The sequence below is a fragment of the Vollenhovia emeryi genome, unplaced genomic scaffold (assembly GCF_000949405.1).
Source record: "Vollenhovia emeryi isolate VEMERY1.0 unplaced genomic scaffold, V.emery_V1.0 DF939212.1, whole genome shotgun sequence".
NCBI classification, from domain to species: domain Eukaryota; kingdom Metazoa; phylum Arthropoda; class Insecta; order Hymenoptera; family Formicidae; genus Vollenhovia; species Vollenhovia emeryi.
Genome location: NW_011967154.1, coordinates 657,428 through 675,725, shown reverse-complemented (window position 1 = coordinate 675,725; position 18,298 = coordinate 657,428). Strand labels below are relative to the sequence as shown.

The 18,298-nt window shown below is 46.6% G+C and overlaps 1 protein-coding gene across 2 annotated transcripts in view; it reads left to right on the top strand.

The window, feature by feature from the left end:
- Positions 1 to 10,438, top strand: part of LOC105561084 (frequenin-1) — a 47,118-nt gene extending 36,680 nt beyond the window's left edge. For both annotated transcript variants that reach the window (XM_012010749.1, XM_012010750.1), the window contains exon 8: positions 5,905 to 10,438. In XM_012010749.1, the coding sequence (XP_011866139.1) occupies positions 5,905 to 6,072 (168 nt within the window). In that variant the 3' untranslated portion in view covers positions 6,073 to 10,438. The remainder of the gene's footprint in view (positions 1 to 5,904) is intronic.
- Positions 10,439 to 18,298: the final 7,860 nt, after the last annotated feature.

Below are 18,298 nucleotides of genomic sequence, written 5' to 3'. Positions count from 1 at the left end.
TCTCTCTCTCTCTCTCTCTCTCTCTCTCTCTCTCTCTCTCTCTCTCTCTCTCGCATTTTTATTTATGCCATCCAAATTGAATGACTCCAATATACACGACAAAACAGACTGAATACTTGAATTGATTATTCTTTCCTTTTACGTTCGCAAATTATAAAATACAATATCTTATAAATCAAAAATCCCCCTCTCTCTTTCTCTCGTCTAAATTACCCAAATAAACGAGAAGGGGGACCGGCGATTAATGAGAAGCAGCGAAAAGCCTCCTATTACAAGAAAGATCCTTAATACAAGATAGCTCAGTTTCCGGGCTAAATTCGAGGGGGAAACCGCTGACCAAAATCTTGTACACCAATGCCCACTAATGCCCAGTGGGCATTACCTTATCTTATTTATCTTGTTTTATCTTCACAATGCCCCAGCAGGGCCTAATGCCCAAACTAATGCCGAAAAAATGCCTAGTAATGGCCAGTGATGCCGCAAATCTGTACACCACAATGCCCTCAGCGGTTTCCCCCTCGGCTAAATTAACGGACGTCACCCGTTGATTCCAGCACGAACTTATCGGCCTTGGAGTAAAATTTGTCCGGTGGAAAATTCATCGTTCGATCGTGTAATCGTTGGGGAAAAAAGCCCCGCTGTCTCGTATTAGAATCCTATCTCATAACAGGGGACTTTCCTCTAATATTTCAAATGAGAAATCATTCTCGCACCTCGCCGTTGCTCCGCCGTCGCCCGACGCCTTCCAGGCCTCCTCCTCCTCTCAGCATCCTCGGTTGCAGACACGACGCTCCCAGGCCTCCCGTTCGTCTCAGGCACCTCCGACGGCAGGCACTACACTCGCGAATATAATTATCGAACGTAACAACACTTGGCGCGACGCTTCACGCGGCACTCCCGAGGTTAAAAGTCGTGAGACACTCGCGACGTTTCACATTAGGCCATTTTTCGCGACTGTTTGGTGCACATACCGGAAGTAACCTCGCAGCTCCCGACGCACAACGCTCTCGCCCTTCATCGGGAATCGTCGAATCCCCGGGGGGGGCGATCGACGCCCCGGCGTCGCGATAATAATCGCCCGAGAAAGAAAAGCAAACTCCGAGCAACGCGAGAGCAAATCGGCCTCGCGACGCCGACGTATTCAATTATAAAATCCCATTAGAAACTCCGCCGCATTATCAAATTCGCGATCGTCCGAATGCCGAATATTTCGTTCGATGCGTCACAAGTTTAATTATTAATAAATGATCGATACGCGACGGCGAGGGACAGACGCGCGGGAGGGGGAGGGGGTCCGTTAATGGAATCGCTCGGGCCGACTATTCGCGTATCACTCACCGCGCTCTCAATCCGATAATGGCGACATTTTTCCTTTCAAATCCGCGCGAGACTCGGAAAGCGCGACGCGAAATGAGATATACTTACGACCCGCGGGCGTTAATCCTCGATATTACGCGGCCTCCGCGAGGCCTCCGCTCGCTGCTCCGAACCTGTAACCTGTAACACTCACGCGCGCGGTCACACGCGCAAGCGTCTGCGAAAAAGAGATCGCCGTGAGCTCGGCGCGTCGCGCTCAATTTGTCCCAATTTCTCTCGCAAACGCGTTTTCTCCGGTATATCGCGCACAACTGTAATTATGCGCGGATGAAAAGCGAGCGTGGTCTCTCGGCCCCTCGGCTAATCGCGGGGCCGAAGGAGCGAATATTACCCGCCGGGCACCGCAACGCAGCGACGCTTCCCCATAACCTCGATCGCTCCGACTCGCTCCGGGCCCGATCCGCCTCGAATCCGTCGAATCCGCGGCGTCCGCGAGGCAATCGTCGCCGACGAGCGCGAGTTATCGGCCACTCGGCATGGCAGCGGCCGCGAGCCACCCGTCATCGGAAACGATCGCGCTTCGAAGGACGATAACGCGACACGCACCACTCACCCGGTTCGCACACTGCCGACTGATGAAGGCGCGGCGGGTGGGGGGTGGGGAGATCGCGACTCCCGAGTCATGACAACAAGCGTCAAGGCCGCGTACCCGCGCGATTTGTTGTCCCCGAGGCGTCCCAACGTAAAAGTAAACGTACATTCCGCTGGTTTCTCATCGGTTTGTTATCCCCGGGAATGTTGCTGTCGCGCTTTATTTCACGGACCCGTTTAGCGTCGCGGATAACGGCTCGATTGGAAATCTATCGTTGTCTTAAGGATGTATTGGACGTACAATCTTAGACAAAAGTGCATGAAATTGGAAATACTTAAATATCTACTCTTAACGCATAGTAAATCTAGATGTAAGAAACTTGAACGATAGTTGGAGTCTTATTTGTACCCCTACAAAGGTATTTTTCACTTTACAAATGTTTCTTCCTGAATTATTTGCAATTTTTTTCACTTATGAGCCTAAACTTTTGATAGTGAAAATACTCTGATTTCAATTCTTAATAACGTCAAATATTTTCAAAACTAAAAAATTCGTGCCGACAGCACGAATATCTCAAGTTATATTTTATTATATTTTATTTCTTTAAAACGGTGCAGTAAAGACTATTGAAACTTGGTGGATATTTTCATCTATTCGTATACTAGATGTATAAAAAAATTCAAAACATTGGTACTATTTCTTCTACATTTTTTTTAGCTGTTTTATCCGTCAAGATCGGCTTTTCCCATAAGAGTACGTGTAAAATCAGTGTAAATTAAAATAGTTATATCTTAGCAACCGTTTAGTGGATGCATTTTTACTTTTCTGCAATAAATTAGGAAGACTAAAAGAACAATTTCACAAATTTTTAGCGACTTTGTACTATTTTGAAGATAGATCCGATACATCCTTAACTCGGCGAGTACGTCGCGATTTATTTGAGGTACGCTGACGCGTACCGGGTAGTTTGTGCGTAACGATTAAAATTGGCTAGCGGTAATTTTGCGTTGCGAACATTTTCAACCACCGCACGTAAAACTGTATCATGTACTTCTCCCTTCGGTGAAAATTTGGACGAGCACTCGACTAAAAGCGAAAACTAAATTTGAAAAAGAGAATTTATCTTTGTTTCAATCGAGGCGATATTCGTGTTAATTAAATTCGTTATTATTACTCTTTTCCGAAATTTTTATCAGGGAGGATAAAAATATGCAATTTTAATAAATAAAAAATCACGCGATTTATAAATACTGTTACTTTGACTGCAAATAAGTCTGAATAATTAAAAAATTCCTACGAAAGATGTCGTAATTTGATTTCACATTTATTTCATCCGTCCATTGATTAATTAAAATTACATGAAAATTGGGGAAAAAGTAACAAACACAAATTTACTTCCGCAAATACTCGTCGATTAAAACCAAAATCGACTTTATCCGCTTGAAATGAACATTTGATTGCCGTTGATTAACGTCTGCAAAAAGTTGATTTTTAAATCATTGCGATTTGCTTACTGCTCGATACACAATGCAAGAATAATCGTCCGACATTATTACTGCACGCATAAAAATGAAAATGAGAATTCTACAGTCTCTCGTTAGAGCATTTGGCAATTTTTTTTCACTCAAAGTGCATGAAATTCCGCGATAAAGCTTTCGCAAGGATCAGCCTCGGCTTTGAGAATGAAAAGGAAACTAAATCGGTGCAACTACAGAGCAGCATTCTTTACTGAACAATTCAAGTTTTTGGCAGTTGAAATGATCATAAGTCTGAATAAAGCAGCCAACAAATTACAGTCGAAGCGACGAGAGATTCAATGCGACGATACGAGATGTATCCTCTCTAAAAGTCAATCAGTAGATTATCATTGAAAACAGTGAATACTCATTCACAGTTACAAGTATACCACTGCGATTTTTAGTCGTATACTTAAACTAAGAAAAATTTCCAGCAGATAAACCTGTTAAATAGTGTTTTCGACGGTGAATTTTTCCGATTACATTTTCCGATTGAATTATGGACACATCCGATGAAATTTATCTGATGAAATGCAGTTACCGATGAAATTTGGTTGACAAACCGATCACATTTTTCATCGGATATACAATTTAATTGAATATATCCGTTTGTTATTATGTAACTGGATTATCCGATTATATTTAATCGGACATTTTTCTCAGTGTACACTTAGAATTGTGAATCAGTGGCCACTCGTTGTTTTCAGTGATAATTCGCTGTTTAACTTTTAGAGAGTACATAATATAACAAACGGATATATTCAATTAAATTGTACATCCAATAAAAATATAATCGGTTTTTCACTCAATTTTCAACGGTAACTGCATTGCGTCGGATAAATTTCATCGGATTTATCCATAATTTAATCGGAAAACGTAATCGGAAAAATTCACCATCGGAAACACTATTTACTAGGTTTATCCGAAAATTTTTCTCAGTAGTAGCAGATAATCCCGTACAGTTTCTCATTTGCAAATGTACCGAAATTATTTAAATGCATTTTTTTCCTCCAATCACGCTTCCTTTCAGAATTAATTACTAAATCACAAGAGACAAAGAGTTCGCGCTGTATTTCAAGACAAACTTCATTTGAGTTTCTCACTCGGGATTCTCGCGATTGCAACTACAATTATGAATACTAAAAAAAAAAAGATTCTTATATTAGCTTTAATAAATTATATTATGTTTCCAGATCAATTTTCGTCTAGAATATTTCGGCACAGAGAATAATAAATGTTTTTCGTTTTATCTCAGACTACACGCCTTAAAGCAGCAAATGTGCGTTAGCTCGCGAATATGCAGTTGCCTCCGTAACGCTGATTAAATTACCAATACTCGAACAAAGTCGCGCACATTCGTGCAGATTACGCACTCCGAGCCGAAACTTTCCATGGAAACTACGTTTACTTCCACCGAGATGCGAAAAACCTCGCAGAATGTGCAGCGAAACCCTCGGGGGGGACCAGCGAAATGCCTCGACGCTGCGTAGGCTATTTTATACGGGTATCGCGCACCGATGCAAATTTTACCGTAAAATCGACGCGACCGCGGCAAATCCGTCTCGCGACAACGGTTCGCCATTAATCACCCTGAAGTCTCGTTAATATTAATTTCAAAGAGAAATACAGTGACATATTATATGCATACCGGCGGTGCATGCACACAGTAATCCATAAACATGCAGGTCGCGGTCGACAAAGGCGAAACTTTGACGGTCGACTTTAAAACAATAAACCCGATCAAGCTGCGTAATACGATTGGATGCAGCTGATAAAACCGGTTGGCAGTGTAGGGACTTAGCGGATCGATTAAAACCCACGGGGGTCAAATGAAAAAATCAATTATAAATCAATATATCATAAACCACCTCGTGATATCGTAAACCAACATTATCAGCGATGGGTCTGCAATAAAATAATAACGAATAGCGAAATTTCTCGTATTATTTTCCGCGCGTTATTGCGATAAAATCTCGCGATAATGGGAATTAAATTTCCTACGTATCGCAAATAGTAGGTATTACATTTTTAACGACGGGCAAAAATTTCCCTAATGAATCGGCGATTTTTGAAAAACTTTGTTCGGTAATTTCTTTCTAGTTCGCAGAATAGCGTGCTCCATTTAGACTCGCGATTCGTAGTAAAGAAATATTTTAACCCGCTAACAGTAAGAGAATATAATTCGATAGTCTCCCATTGTTGAGCGAAGCTCTCCCTTGGAAAAATTTACTTTAAATGAAATTAAAGTTTTCGAAAGTAATCTTTCAAATCAGAGTTTACTTAAAAAAATTGAAAGTTTACTTAAGAAATTTTAGAGTAATTTTGAGTGGGTTACCACCATGCATCAAAGGGTTAAATAAAAGTTTAAAGTGTCCGAATTTACCTTTGACTTTCCTTATTGTCCTAAAGTAAAACTGTAAGGTTTTCTAAGGTATATTTTCCCAAGGACTAAGCGGGGACCGACGTCGAATGTTCCAGGGGCAGCAGCCGCAGGCCGAGGACGAGAACACCCCGCAGAAAAGGGTCGACAAGATCTTCGACCAGATGGACAAGAATCACGACGACAAGCTCACGCTCGAGGAGTTCCGGGAGGGTAGCAAGGCCGACCCGAGGATCGTCCAGGCGCTCTCGCTGGGCGGCGAGTAACCCCCATTTTCGTCACAGGCGGCACGCGATCCTTCGAAATCGGCAGTCTCCACGCCGTCGTCATTATCGTAATTGTCGACGCGAGCTGGGCGAGCCGCTCGTCCTGGCGGAACGGCTGACTAGGGAAGACCTTGGAAGAGAAGGCAAGTCCACATCCGCGCGGTTTGGCATGCACGCGATAATAGATAGGGCAATAATGAGCGAGGCGTCAATGACGTTGAGATCTGACGAATATTTTTCGAGAGAGATCACTCGTCGAAGAGCTAGTGTGTCTACCGCTTCTTTTCCACTTTCTCTCTCACTCTCTATCTCTCCTTCTCTCTATACTGTATCTCTCGGAGAAGATCGGTTCTCGTTCCCCGTTGGTGAATCGATCCCTCCACCCTTCGTTAACGATCCGATTTCGATAATCTCGATGCTAATAGAACAGTAGGTGTCTAGCGTTTGAGCAGTCGTATAGCTTTCAACGAGACTGGACGTGGCGGATTACATTTTTAGCTGGAGAGCATGCGGGACTCCGACATGAATAAAATTGTTAGCACGAACGATGAAGACGTACACGTCGCGGAGGGGCGACGACTCCCCCCAGTTTCTTTTGTCGCGTTGCCCCTCCCCCGCGCTTTCCGTGTATATTATTCCGCTGGCGAAGTGTCGCGTCACGGTAATACAGGTAACGAGTAAAATTCGAATACACACGACGCGCGAGCACGCCGCGCGAATTTCAACGAGGCTCGCCGGGGCTATTTCCGATTACTGCAGAGCGCGGCTCCACGTTAGGGGGGGAAAGAAAGGGAAGAAGAACGGAAGGGTGGCCGGTAGCAGGGACGGGTAAATTGCCGCGGGGATAAGCATTCAAATGTGGACAACTGATCATGCATTGTGCGGCATGTTGCGTAACGAGAGCGGCCGCAAACAAAAATTCCAGAGAGCCGCGATGAGCCCCGTACGTGTTTCAACAACGTCGAGCGAGAAGAAAAAAAAAACAGGGCGAAATCGGGAGAGACGTGCAAATTTTACAATGATGAATAGCGCGATCGCATAACGGTATGCGATTCGGCCGTATTCTTCTTCGTTTCTCTTGTTCTCTTCGTTTTGCGCAACCGCGCTCCACTGAATTTCCTCGCCATTACGAATTCAATCATCGCGAGCGTAAATATTAATACGGACTTTTATATAACGCCACTTTATATAACGCTGCCGCCTACGAGTGTTGCAGATTATTCATTTCCAAATGTCAAAAAGCCCTGGCGTCGAGTACTAACGAGCGTATGCGCGCCACTGACAAAATTGCAGCGTCGATTTGACGTCGGACGCGGCGTCATTTGCGCTGAGATTTCTTAACAAACGCGGCGGCACACCGCCGTAAGAGTATCGGCTCGCGTTGCGTAACGCGGCGGCATTAGAACGGCATGGCAAAAATTCGTAGATACGGAGACGGTGACTAAGCAAAAAGGGGGAAGATGAATAATGGCAATCTGCTTTCCGATATTAATGAGCGTTTTACGTCACTTACACACGACACGGAGCGGCCGGTCACACAAATCGCCAGCTGCAGCGCGCGCGCGTATCATCAATGGCGTCTTCGCCGGATCGCGGAGTCGAAGAGGAGAAGACGTACACAGTGAATGTGAAATCATTATACCTTGCTTACCTCTTAATTATAATAGGGAAAGTTGTGTATTTATTATTGACTCTATCGCACCCATAATGGGATCCCCGTCAAAACGTCAGAAGCTACCCAAACAGAATTACACGAGAAGACGGGGCTAACAAAAATAATGGATGATCTTATTAAATACGAGTACCGCGTCGTAATAGCGGTCGAACGTCGAATATTAATGAGCAAAGTTGCATCCGCCTCGTGCCGCTCTTGTATTGTTATCCTTGGATCCATTTTTTAATCGCAATCTTTTCAATCGTGCAGTCATTGACGTTCTTGACGCTCCACTTTCGAACTTGAACGACCTGAATCTTCATATTCAAGATGACTCGAGTGGAATAAAGCTAACGATCGATAAAGAAAAGGGTACCCGGCGTCATTTGGAACAAGTATTTTTACCTGGAATAAAATTACGTGAAAAAGGGACGGAACAAGGCACAGAAAGAGCACAAAGCAATCTGCATTTTTTGCATAATGGCGATCAGTTAATCATTATCTCTGCGCGCCTCCATCGAATATTAAATCAGCTGGGAAAGGACAGGAGAAGGGAGAGAAATATCAGATTGAAACGAAGCGAGCGTCCAGGGTGATTAGAGGAGACAAAGGGTCGCGCGGTCGCGGGACCCGTGCGCGTCGCGACAGAAGCGACTGGAAGAAGGAACGAGAGGATGATTCGCGTCGGAAGTTCGACTCGATGGACGCGACTGATTTTCTTGCGCGACGTGCAGAGGAGACAATAAAGCGAGGCAAGGGGCGAAATACGATAACGACTCGCGTTTAGTTAGTAGGGACGGGGCCGCGCGACGTGACATTATTGGTACACGGATTTATCGGAATTTCGGATCTCCTATTCTCCGATATTAAGGAGGGCGTCAGATGGTCGCCCGATAAGAGCGGGGAAAATCCAATGCGGCAGAGCGAGAGCGCCAAGGACGATTAAAGGGAGAGTTAGGTGGGTAGAGGTAGATAGGTAGGGACGCGCCACATCTCGCCGATCGATCCGTTATAACGTTCTGCATTCCGCGGGATGCGGTCGTACGAATGCGGCTGACAATGAGCTTATGCGGAGGAACAAAAGGAACGCCGCGCGAGTGCGGGAATCTGCGAGAAGAAGCGGTGCCCGGCCTGGCCGACTATACGTCGATGGCATATCTCTTGTAGGTGCGGGACCGCGCGGGGATGAGATTCCTCTCGACAATGAGGAGACCCGGGAGGACGGTCATAAATCTTGCCGCGGTTCGTGACCCCGCATGGAGACCGTTTTAAAGAATAAACCGAGACGTTTACACGGCGCGGGGAGGGCAGTTGCCGTTGGCGGAGGAAATTGGGCAAGTATCTCGCGAGGGCAAACATCACCGGGCTCGGCCGGAGTTAGCGGCAAGTTAAATAAGCTCCGAAAGGATCGCCCGGCGATGTATGAAAAATGCATGGGCACTTGGTCCGGTGCCCGCCATGCAATATGTAGCCGGTTGCCGCGCCGAAACTGCATGACGGCACGTAAAAATGAAGTTTCGGTGCGAAGCTCTGCGACGGGACCGGTCCGCTAAGCCCCCGTTTTCTCTCCCCGGCCACCGCGCCATTTTCTGTATCACGCGGCGCGAAATGCGGGACGGGCGAAGTAATGAAAATTGCGAAAACGCAAAAACGAGAAATTAATTTAGCCTGTCGGCAAAAACGAGCAAGATAAATAGGAATGCAATCGCGTTAATGAACGAATTTTTTAAACGAGTTTACGACGCGTGTGCCTCCCCCGAAAGGCTCCGCTGCAGCGGAGAATTAAACGTTTTAAGGTAAAAAGATAAGTTTGCCGAGGTGAATGAAGAAAGCTCCGCTCTTTCGAGGGCTGGAATTCACAGTGCCATTGAATTTTCAGAGCAGCACAGCGCCGTATCTCTTTCCATCGCTCTCGCTATCTATTCTCCGATTGGGTGGCTGTAAGGCGAAAGGAGATACGGGTCCCAACTTTCGCGGGAATGACTCTCTGCGAGAAAAGTGTCGTGTAACCGGCAGCAAGAATTCACAAGCTCGGGATGCCTCTGGAGATGTAAATGCGAGGCCGCGAAGCGCATGTTATTACTCTGAATAACGTGCGTATATTCGCGCGGCGACCAAAATTTCACGCACCGGAGAAAGCGCTGGAAGTGGAGCGCGAGAAAAAATAGACTCGAAGAACACGATAGAGCGGCGACGTTCGGTGTAACGGGCAAATATTAATTTCGCGAAAAGTGTACTTGTCGTTGCGGGTCCGCGAGATAAATCGCCGCTTAAAGCTCCGCCGTTATCTCGCGATGATTTAAGAATCGTTATTCATCTCGTACGCGCGCGGAACAATACAATGAAATTCCATCGATCTTTCCGACCTGTCGTTTCGCCGAGCGCTACATTAGCGACGCACTCTCGCGCCATTCTTTTTTTCTTTTCGAAGCTACGCAAAGCCCGCGCGCCATTTTTCGCACACGGAGAATTACGTACGGCCCGCCCGACATTCGCATTGCGACAAACAGCACGTTGCCCCGCGCATAGCGACGGAACGAAACAGCCCGGCTGTATCGAAATTCTTCGCGACTCGTCGCCCGTTTGGCATTTTTCAGAGATGAATTTCAGCCGCGCCGAGCGCGCGCACGCGTTCGCAGTTTAAAATTATACCGGAATAACGAGAGCCGCGCGCCGCGTCCATATTTCTGCAGCCTCTATCTCGCGCGCGTCGCGGCGCGTGTGCCGTCGCATCTATCCCCGTCGCGCCGCCAAATTTGCAACGCCCGACGACTCGCGAGCATCTGCATCTCTCCCTTTCTTAATTTTTCAAACACGCGGAACTTGCCGTCGCGTCGGCTCGCCATAAATTCAAGGCGCGTGCCCGCACCCTCAACATCCGCCGTCGTTTCCAACCCGGCGATTTACCACCCTCCCCCCTCCCCTCCTTCCGTTCTCACGTGGCAAAAATTTCAGTCGCCGACCGTGCGGATAAGTTTATTTCCGGATGGAACTTGAACGATGGCCAGGCGCCTTCGGTTCTCCAGACGCTTTCGGTTCTCCAGGCGGCGCGCAAAACTCATTTTCCCCGTAACGTGCTCGACGACGACGTTTTTTTCTTCCATCTATTCCGCCGTTAATTTCGCCGCCCGACTAGCTGCGGATTTTCCCGCGAATAAGGATTTACAACCCGCTGAAATTTGCGCTATTCTTCATCCCTTCCTTTACCTTTCGCACGTTTCCATTCGTAAAACCATCGGACGTTTCTCGCCGCCCCTACCGCGAGCATATTTTTCTTTTCACGCTTGCCTTACCCTTGTCTCGGTTTCTTTATCGAGGGATGCGCCATTGAACGTACACAACGCGCGGCAATGCGGTTAGCGATCCTCGAAGTTTCCCAGCGAAATAAAATCGCGGCGCGGAGCGGAGCGAATTCCAGGATAAATGTTTGCATACTGCAATGCATCAGCAGCCAGGAGCGGCAATTAATTACACCCATGATAAACTCGAAAGCCATTACGCCCTCGGCACTGCGCGCTCGCTGGCGCAGCCGCTTCAAAGGCCGTTTAAGAATTCGCGTGCGCGCTTATCGTCCTTCCTCGGGATTCTAACAATGCGTCGAAACTTTCATTCCTGCGATTTCAAAACGCCGTTTAGACAAACAGTACAGCAAAGTCGCGGCCCGCGAAATTTGCATCCGGCGACGCGACTCGCTCGCAAACAAATATTAACCAATCCTCTCAAGCCGTTTGGCGAGTCGAGCCCTCGAGCGAGACCGAGGTCGCAATTAATCGACAGCGAAAGGACCAACAGCCGAAATTGGCCGGTAGACGAGGTCCCATATGCGCGCGTGCGCATCGTCACGCCGGCGTGATATCAATCGCTCGTTACGCATCGGTGCGCCCCATTATTTAGCCGCGTCAAATATTTGCGCTGGCCGTGCGCTGGCAGTCAGGTGAGTCAGAAAGACACGCATGCCGCATGCCCGGCCGCGGCGAGATGGCACGGACCGTTTTCACTGCACGCGTGACGGGCATCGCGGAACGTCTCGATATTGGCAAACTTCCCGGCGACAATTTTTTTTCCGCCCCTCTCCTTTTTTCCGCGCCCTCCCCTCCCCCCCCTTCATCGGCATCCCTTTCCGAGATCAAACTGGAATAGCGCCATACCGATGGGGGAGGGCGATATTGGCAAATAACGTTCTCCGAGGCGCAGCATTAACATTATTACCTGCAATCCATTTCCCCGGAAGCGCCCGCTCGCCGCATTCGATCGCGACTATTGGCCGCGATTCTCGTTTACATAATTTGCGGGTCAGGGATTATGACGCATCGTTTCAAGAGGGATATTTTATCATGTCGCAAGATGTGGATTTAAGGGTTCTCGAAAACAACAGCCAACGCCATCGATCACGCGGAGATGAGAAATTGTTAGACGAGAATTACGAGCGAGCAGTTTTCCTAGCTGCCGTTAATTCGCGCAAAGACAAGCACGTGAGGCTTGGTAAAACGAACGGGATCAATCGCGACGACGCACGACTTGTTGACCCCCCCGAGTACAATTGCGAAAAGCGACGGAGCTTCCGCGAGCGGTACCGCCAACGTTCAACTCCGTCCCTCAGGATTTATTTGTCATGTCGATCAGGATTTAAGCAAGGACGTAAGCAGATATTCGCCGCGGAACTTGGAGCGCCCTATAAGGTTCTTAAGTTAAAGTCCCCGACAAGTCGACCTCCCTTCCGCTCGATCATCCCCGGATCGACTCGACTGCACTCTAAATAATAAGTGTTTGAAATCTCAAACATTTTTATTGTCGCCATTTTCCAGATGTTTATTAGTGTGCAACATTTCAAACATTTTATAAATGTTTGGTTTTAGGTGGTGTTTGATATATCGCGCGCGTAAAAGTGTTTGATTTTCCGAATAACTAAAATTTTTTGCAGATCAAATGTTTCATTTTTAATAATGCTATAACAAGTGTTGAGTTATGTTTTAGAAAAATATAGTATATCTTTGTCAAAATTTTTTAATCTTTCAGACTTAAAAGTTTTTATTATATGTTTGTAAGTACTTGCTTCATAAATGTATAATTAGACAGCGTTTGAAATACGAATCTGTTTCAATTTCTACACAGACAGAAAAACATAGTTGCAGTTACCACAATCTCACTATAACTTATACTTAGTCGTTTTAGGAGCCAACCACATTTTTATAATTCTTCCAACTACGTAAATTATGGTTGACAATGTATTATAGTTCTCATAGACACAATATTGGACCATGCAACTTATGATATGGTTGTCATAAACCAAAACGAGCTTTTAATTTGGTAAGGTGTACTACAAATATCGCAATAATACCACAAGTAAAATTTCCAATAACTATATGTAATAGTAATAATCCAAACCACTTCACTTTTGTTTACCATGTGATTAGTAAGGTGGATGATAATTTAGTTAAATTTACTATTATTGTGATTGTATTTACTATATAAAAATAATTAACAAATTTACTATTCATTACCTGAATATTTTAACAGAACAATAGTTAAAAGCTTATATTTTATAGTAAATTTTTTAAATAGTTGGCATCACTGTGTGTCTATATGGTTGCTATTATTAATGTTATAGTAATAATTGCTATAAAAATTATACTCCTGACTATAATTATTTTACTATGCAATTAGTTTCAAGCACTACATATCTTTCTGTCAGTGTAGTAATCGCGCGCGATCTCGGTCGTTGCGTCGGATCGATCCGGAGAATATTTCGATGTTAACTCCCCTCTCGAAATAACGCTTACCCCGGTCCCTCTCGGTGGACCAGATACGCGGATGGGAATACCGTATTCGGGGTAAAGGGCATTCAGACCCGCTCCCGATATCCGTTCAATTGAGAGAATTGCTCCGCTAACTTTCGCAACGTTACGAACTTTACAGCGGTGTCGGAGTTCCGCTCCGAATCGTGTCGGCATCGAGGTACTCGGCAAGTGCCTGCGGCTGTCAAACTTGCCTCAATATCCGAACCGCGTGTAAACAAATAAATTCGTACGAAGCGCCACACGCGATCTTAAGTAGCCGCGGCTCGATGTCTATCGCTACTTTTCACATTGACGTTTTTACCGGAACCGTCACCTGCCTGGCGATACGCGACCGCAAATCGATGAAACAACGTTCCCGCCACGCACACACTCTGTCTCCCTGCGATGCGGCTAGAGACGATATTTGTGAAGCCACGGAGAATAGTTTGTGCAAAAGCAATAATACGGAGAATAGTTTGTGCAAAAGCAATAAATGTTTGAAAAACATTTTCGCGCGACAGCGCGTAGAGAGAGAGAAGAGAGAGAGAGAGAAAGAGCAAATGTCATTCGTGCGCAACAAACCAACTGGTTCGCTGACGAGACACAGGGTCGCACAAACGTTTGGCGAAACGCCACGCGATGAAACGCGCAAGAAGGCGAATCGCTGCCCGGGGGGGAAGCTTTAACGTTTGACTTCAAGTTGCAGCTCTAATTGTCACGCGCGGCCTGGCATTTAATCAACCTTAAACAACAAACAACAACGAGGATTCATCCGCAATGTTGGCGCACGGAAATCGCTTCGAGAGTTGCCCTAATGCGAATATAAATATTGGCCAAGATCAACACGTGTCGTGCACGCGCACTCATTAGAGTTTGCACAGAGAGCTCGCAGTCCCGTTTAAATAACGACTATTTCATGACGCGTATTTTACGCCGGCGAGCAAATTTACCCTACATCCCCGGAGTCACGTCGCGAAGATTTATTCGAGAACCTGTCATCAAAAACGTGAAAAAAAACTCGCTATCATTTCTCGTTTCTTCTCGCTGCTGGGTGTCACAGTCATTATACGGCCATCGCGAACTCGATCTTTCCTTCTTTTCGTCGCGCTTTTGCACGCGACATTCAAATTAATGCAAATGTCATACACCGTAAATGCGAACAGTCGATTCCTCGGTGTAACGTGGAATAAATCAAAACGACAGATAACAATTGATAAATTAATTTGTCCGCGTGAAAATTCTAACCGAACGCCATATCCATTATTAATCGTAGAATAGCGTAATAAATATTCCGGAGGTAGGTACGCTCTTCATCGTTCGTACGCGTAGACTTGTACTCGAGAAATATATTACTGTTACCATCATCGTAGTGCCATAAAAAAAATAATAGCGTCTAGAAAACTGTCTTGCGGTCTAGAGGATTCAACGTTGTCACGGTCGCTTGGACTTACTTGTGCATTTTCAGTCTCTTACTTTGAAAGTTAGTCGCACGGGAAATTCCGGGCGAATCGTCAGCTCGTTATTTTTATACTTGTACGTTACGCTAAGGTAAGACTTTTAAAGGCTCGACTTGACATTATACTGTCGCTGCACCTACGTAAGATCTACATTTTTGCTGCTAACACTCCACTCCACGTGAGACTTTGCGATATTCTCGATTACATACAACTTGCGTACGTGCTCACCTCGCGGAACTGTGGACGTTGCCCGAGCGGTCGTGAAACATCTTTTCGCAGCGATGCCTCGAACATGTCCTAGCTCTGACACGTCGGAGTGAGAAACTTTTCGACCTGACGCCGACCCTCTTCTACGGGGAAACGTGTCCGAGTGCGAACGCGATAGCGCCGATAGCGCCGGATCCGCTCACTCCGGCCTGTCCGAAAGAAATGGATGCGACCGCGTTTTAAAGTCTGCACCGAAAAACGCGGCCTGGATATCACTTGAACCTTAGCAATAATCGTGGAACACTTTGTTAGATCGCGGCGGAGGTTTTTAATCGCCGTCGGGCGTTAAGAGCTGGTTGCACCAACATCAATTAATAACGTAAACTTTAACGTTTTTCTCTCTGTCTTGCGCGAGATCTACCGCGAGCCCCGCCACACATTTCAGAAGCGCGTACCCCCCTGATGAAGTTGGAGACTTTTATATATCCTCGGCACCGAATACTTTGCTAAACTATGTCGCGAGTTAATGTCTCGAGATAAAGCGCCCTCGAGATTAGCTGGAAAATAAATGCCCCGTTATCTTATTTGCACTTGTATAAAACTTACTTCGCCATATAACTTTGATTTCATCAGCGTTAATCAAATCCAATCTCCAAATTTATCAAAGGACTCGCATAAGTAGGATTATAATGTAGCCAAGGATAACGAATCACTGACCTGGAGTTAGTTCAATCAGATTGTCGGTGCAACTCGGTCCAAGTTGCGGACGGCGGCGCGCATACCCCGTGCGGCTCGGCGACGCGCGAGGGGATGAATCACTACGGTGACGTGTGAGGCGGCCGGAGCCGAAGAGTGCCAGCGGTGATCTCCCGTAACGATCGCTTCGGCAATGGGGCCTCCTCTCCGCGGTTTTTCATTCCTGCCGTGTTATCGCGGCGATTGAAAATTCTATTTTTCTAACGTAACCACACGTCCGATTTTGCTTCGGTTGCACTCGCAGCATCGCATTGCGTCAAAGGTTGCAACACCGGGGGGAGCACCGCTGTCGCCGGCTCCAGCCGGCGGACGAAAGGGCGATTTTTCGCCAATTTTATCGCCGGCGTTTTTCGCGCATCGATCTTAGCAGGCAACGTGTCAGGTGGGAGAAGATTGCGCCAGTAGAGGTAATCGTGCGCCACAATAGAGAGACAGAGAGAGAGAGAGAGAGATTTTAAAAACGTTTAATGAGAAAAGAAATAATCCATCGGCTTTAGCAAGCTCAGCTTTTCCAATATCCGCGAGCACCCCCCGGCCCTCTGATTATTTTGTTATAAACGCCGACTTTGAAATCTGTTTCTCTACTCTGGCGCAATAAGGTACCTCTGCCGATGTACTCTTGCCCACGACTAGCGTGGAGAACGGGAAAGTGCGAGAGAACTGCGAAGACGAACGAGCGGCGTGTATCGAGTTAAGTTTATCGTCGTATAAGGAATTATTAAGTAAAAGAAAAATTCGTCTTAAGCAATTTTTACAATTTTCAACGGGAAGCATAAGTGTAAGAGTCGAATCTCGCTTAGTGAAGTTTCTAGATGCTTTTCGTGTTAACTGAATTCTCGTAGTGAACGCTTTGTGCGAGCTGAAAGTCCCTCGTAATTCGTGAGGTGGAGGAAGAGGCGGGTGATATAGAGGACGGAGGAGGTAAACGGCGCGCGACGAAAAGTACAGGGGGGAAGGAGCGCGGCAAGGAAATCAAAAGGCCCGACCGTGCCTGCTCCGGGCGACGTTTCCCCATTTTCTCCGCGTTCATCTCGGCGCGCGGCGCGTCTTTTCGCGAGCGGCCGTCCAGCGGGAGCGTCATCAACGTTGCTAATTAGCGATTAGCAGGCGCGAGCGTGGTCAGAAAGACGGAGGTGAAAAAGAAAAAAAAAGGAGAGCAACGCGAAAAGTAATCGCGGCGAAACCACGATGGTCATTACGTGACTATCGGCCCGGGATAATTATTCCATTTGTATTCGTTAAAGCGGGCTTGCGCGTCCATTCGAGCGAGATCAGCGCGATAGAATATCTGTTGCATCGTCGCGCAGTTTATTCTTTACGATTTAACATAATTTTAACCGCTGGGTCGACTCAATTCCATTTCGATAGCGCTAATGGCTGTGAAATAAGCGTTTTCAATGCAAATTTAATCCAGCAAACGAGTCCCAACGTCGCATTCGTACCTGTGACCGTTTATCGCCGCGTATAATGCAACGCGGCAATCGGTTTGAATCCCTTGAAGCGCATTACGATAATTAATTTAAAGCCGCCGCTACGGTATCGGATTTAATTTCGCCATATTACAGCGCGAACGAGAAATTAGTCATTTCACAGATGGCTTTCCCGCGGATATCTGCGCCGCAATCGGGCACGGTGTCCCTCTAATTTGCGACAAAGGCTTTGAGACGGGGCGCGGAGACAACGGCACCGAGACAAAAGGCGCGCTTTCGAGGATAAAGCTGTCGGACGGTCGCGCGTCCGCGAGCCGCCGTCCGCGCGGAATCGCGCTCCCCGTCACGGCGGCTCCGAGATTCGGAATTTTTATCGGGAATCTCATCCCGCGTTCCCGTCGCCCGCGGAAACGAATGTAACCTTTATGGTGATTAGATCCGATCGATTCGAAGCGCACGGCGAGATCTCGACGAGAATTTTCAAGATCTACATCCCGTACTTCCGGGCCTTCTCGTTCGCCTCGAGTATTTTTATTAATAGCCGGAGATAAATCTGTTGCAGCTTCACGTGCCTCGAGAGGGATTGCGAGGCTTAATTCTTCTGTAACCCATTTTCCGATTGTTATTGAGCCACTCTGACTACATTACTCCTCCGGGAAGCGTTGGTTATGTCGCAAAGGTACACGAATCCGATATATCTATCACGATAGCGTGAAAATAGATGTTAGGGCGTTATTTCACTGTGAGTTATGGGAGGTTGACGTAACAAGAGCGTCTATGCGATTATATAAAATGCCCAAAACTGTTACCGCCTCTCCCATTTGACGAATTTCTTTGGCCGTTCCCCAGAGTCGAGTTTCTTTCTTAACGACGGTATCGGTAATCGCCTTTTCTTTTGCGAAATCACTTAACTGCGGCTCGAAGTGATCTCTTAAATTAATGATG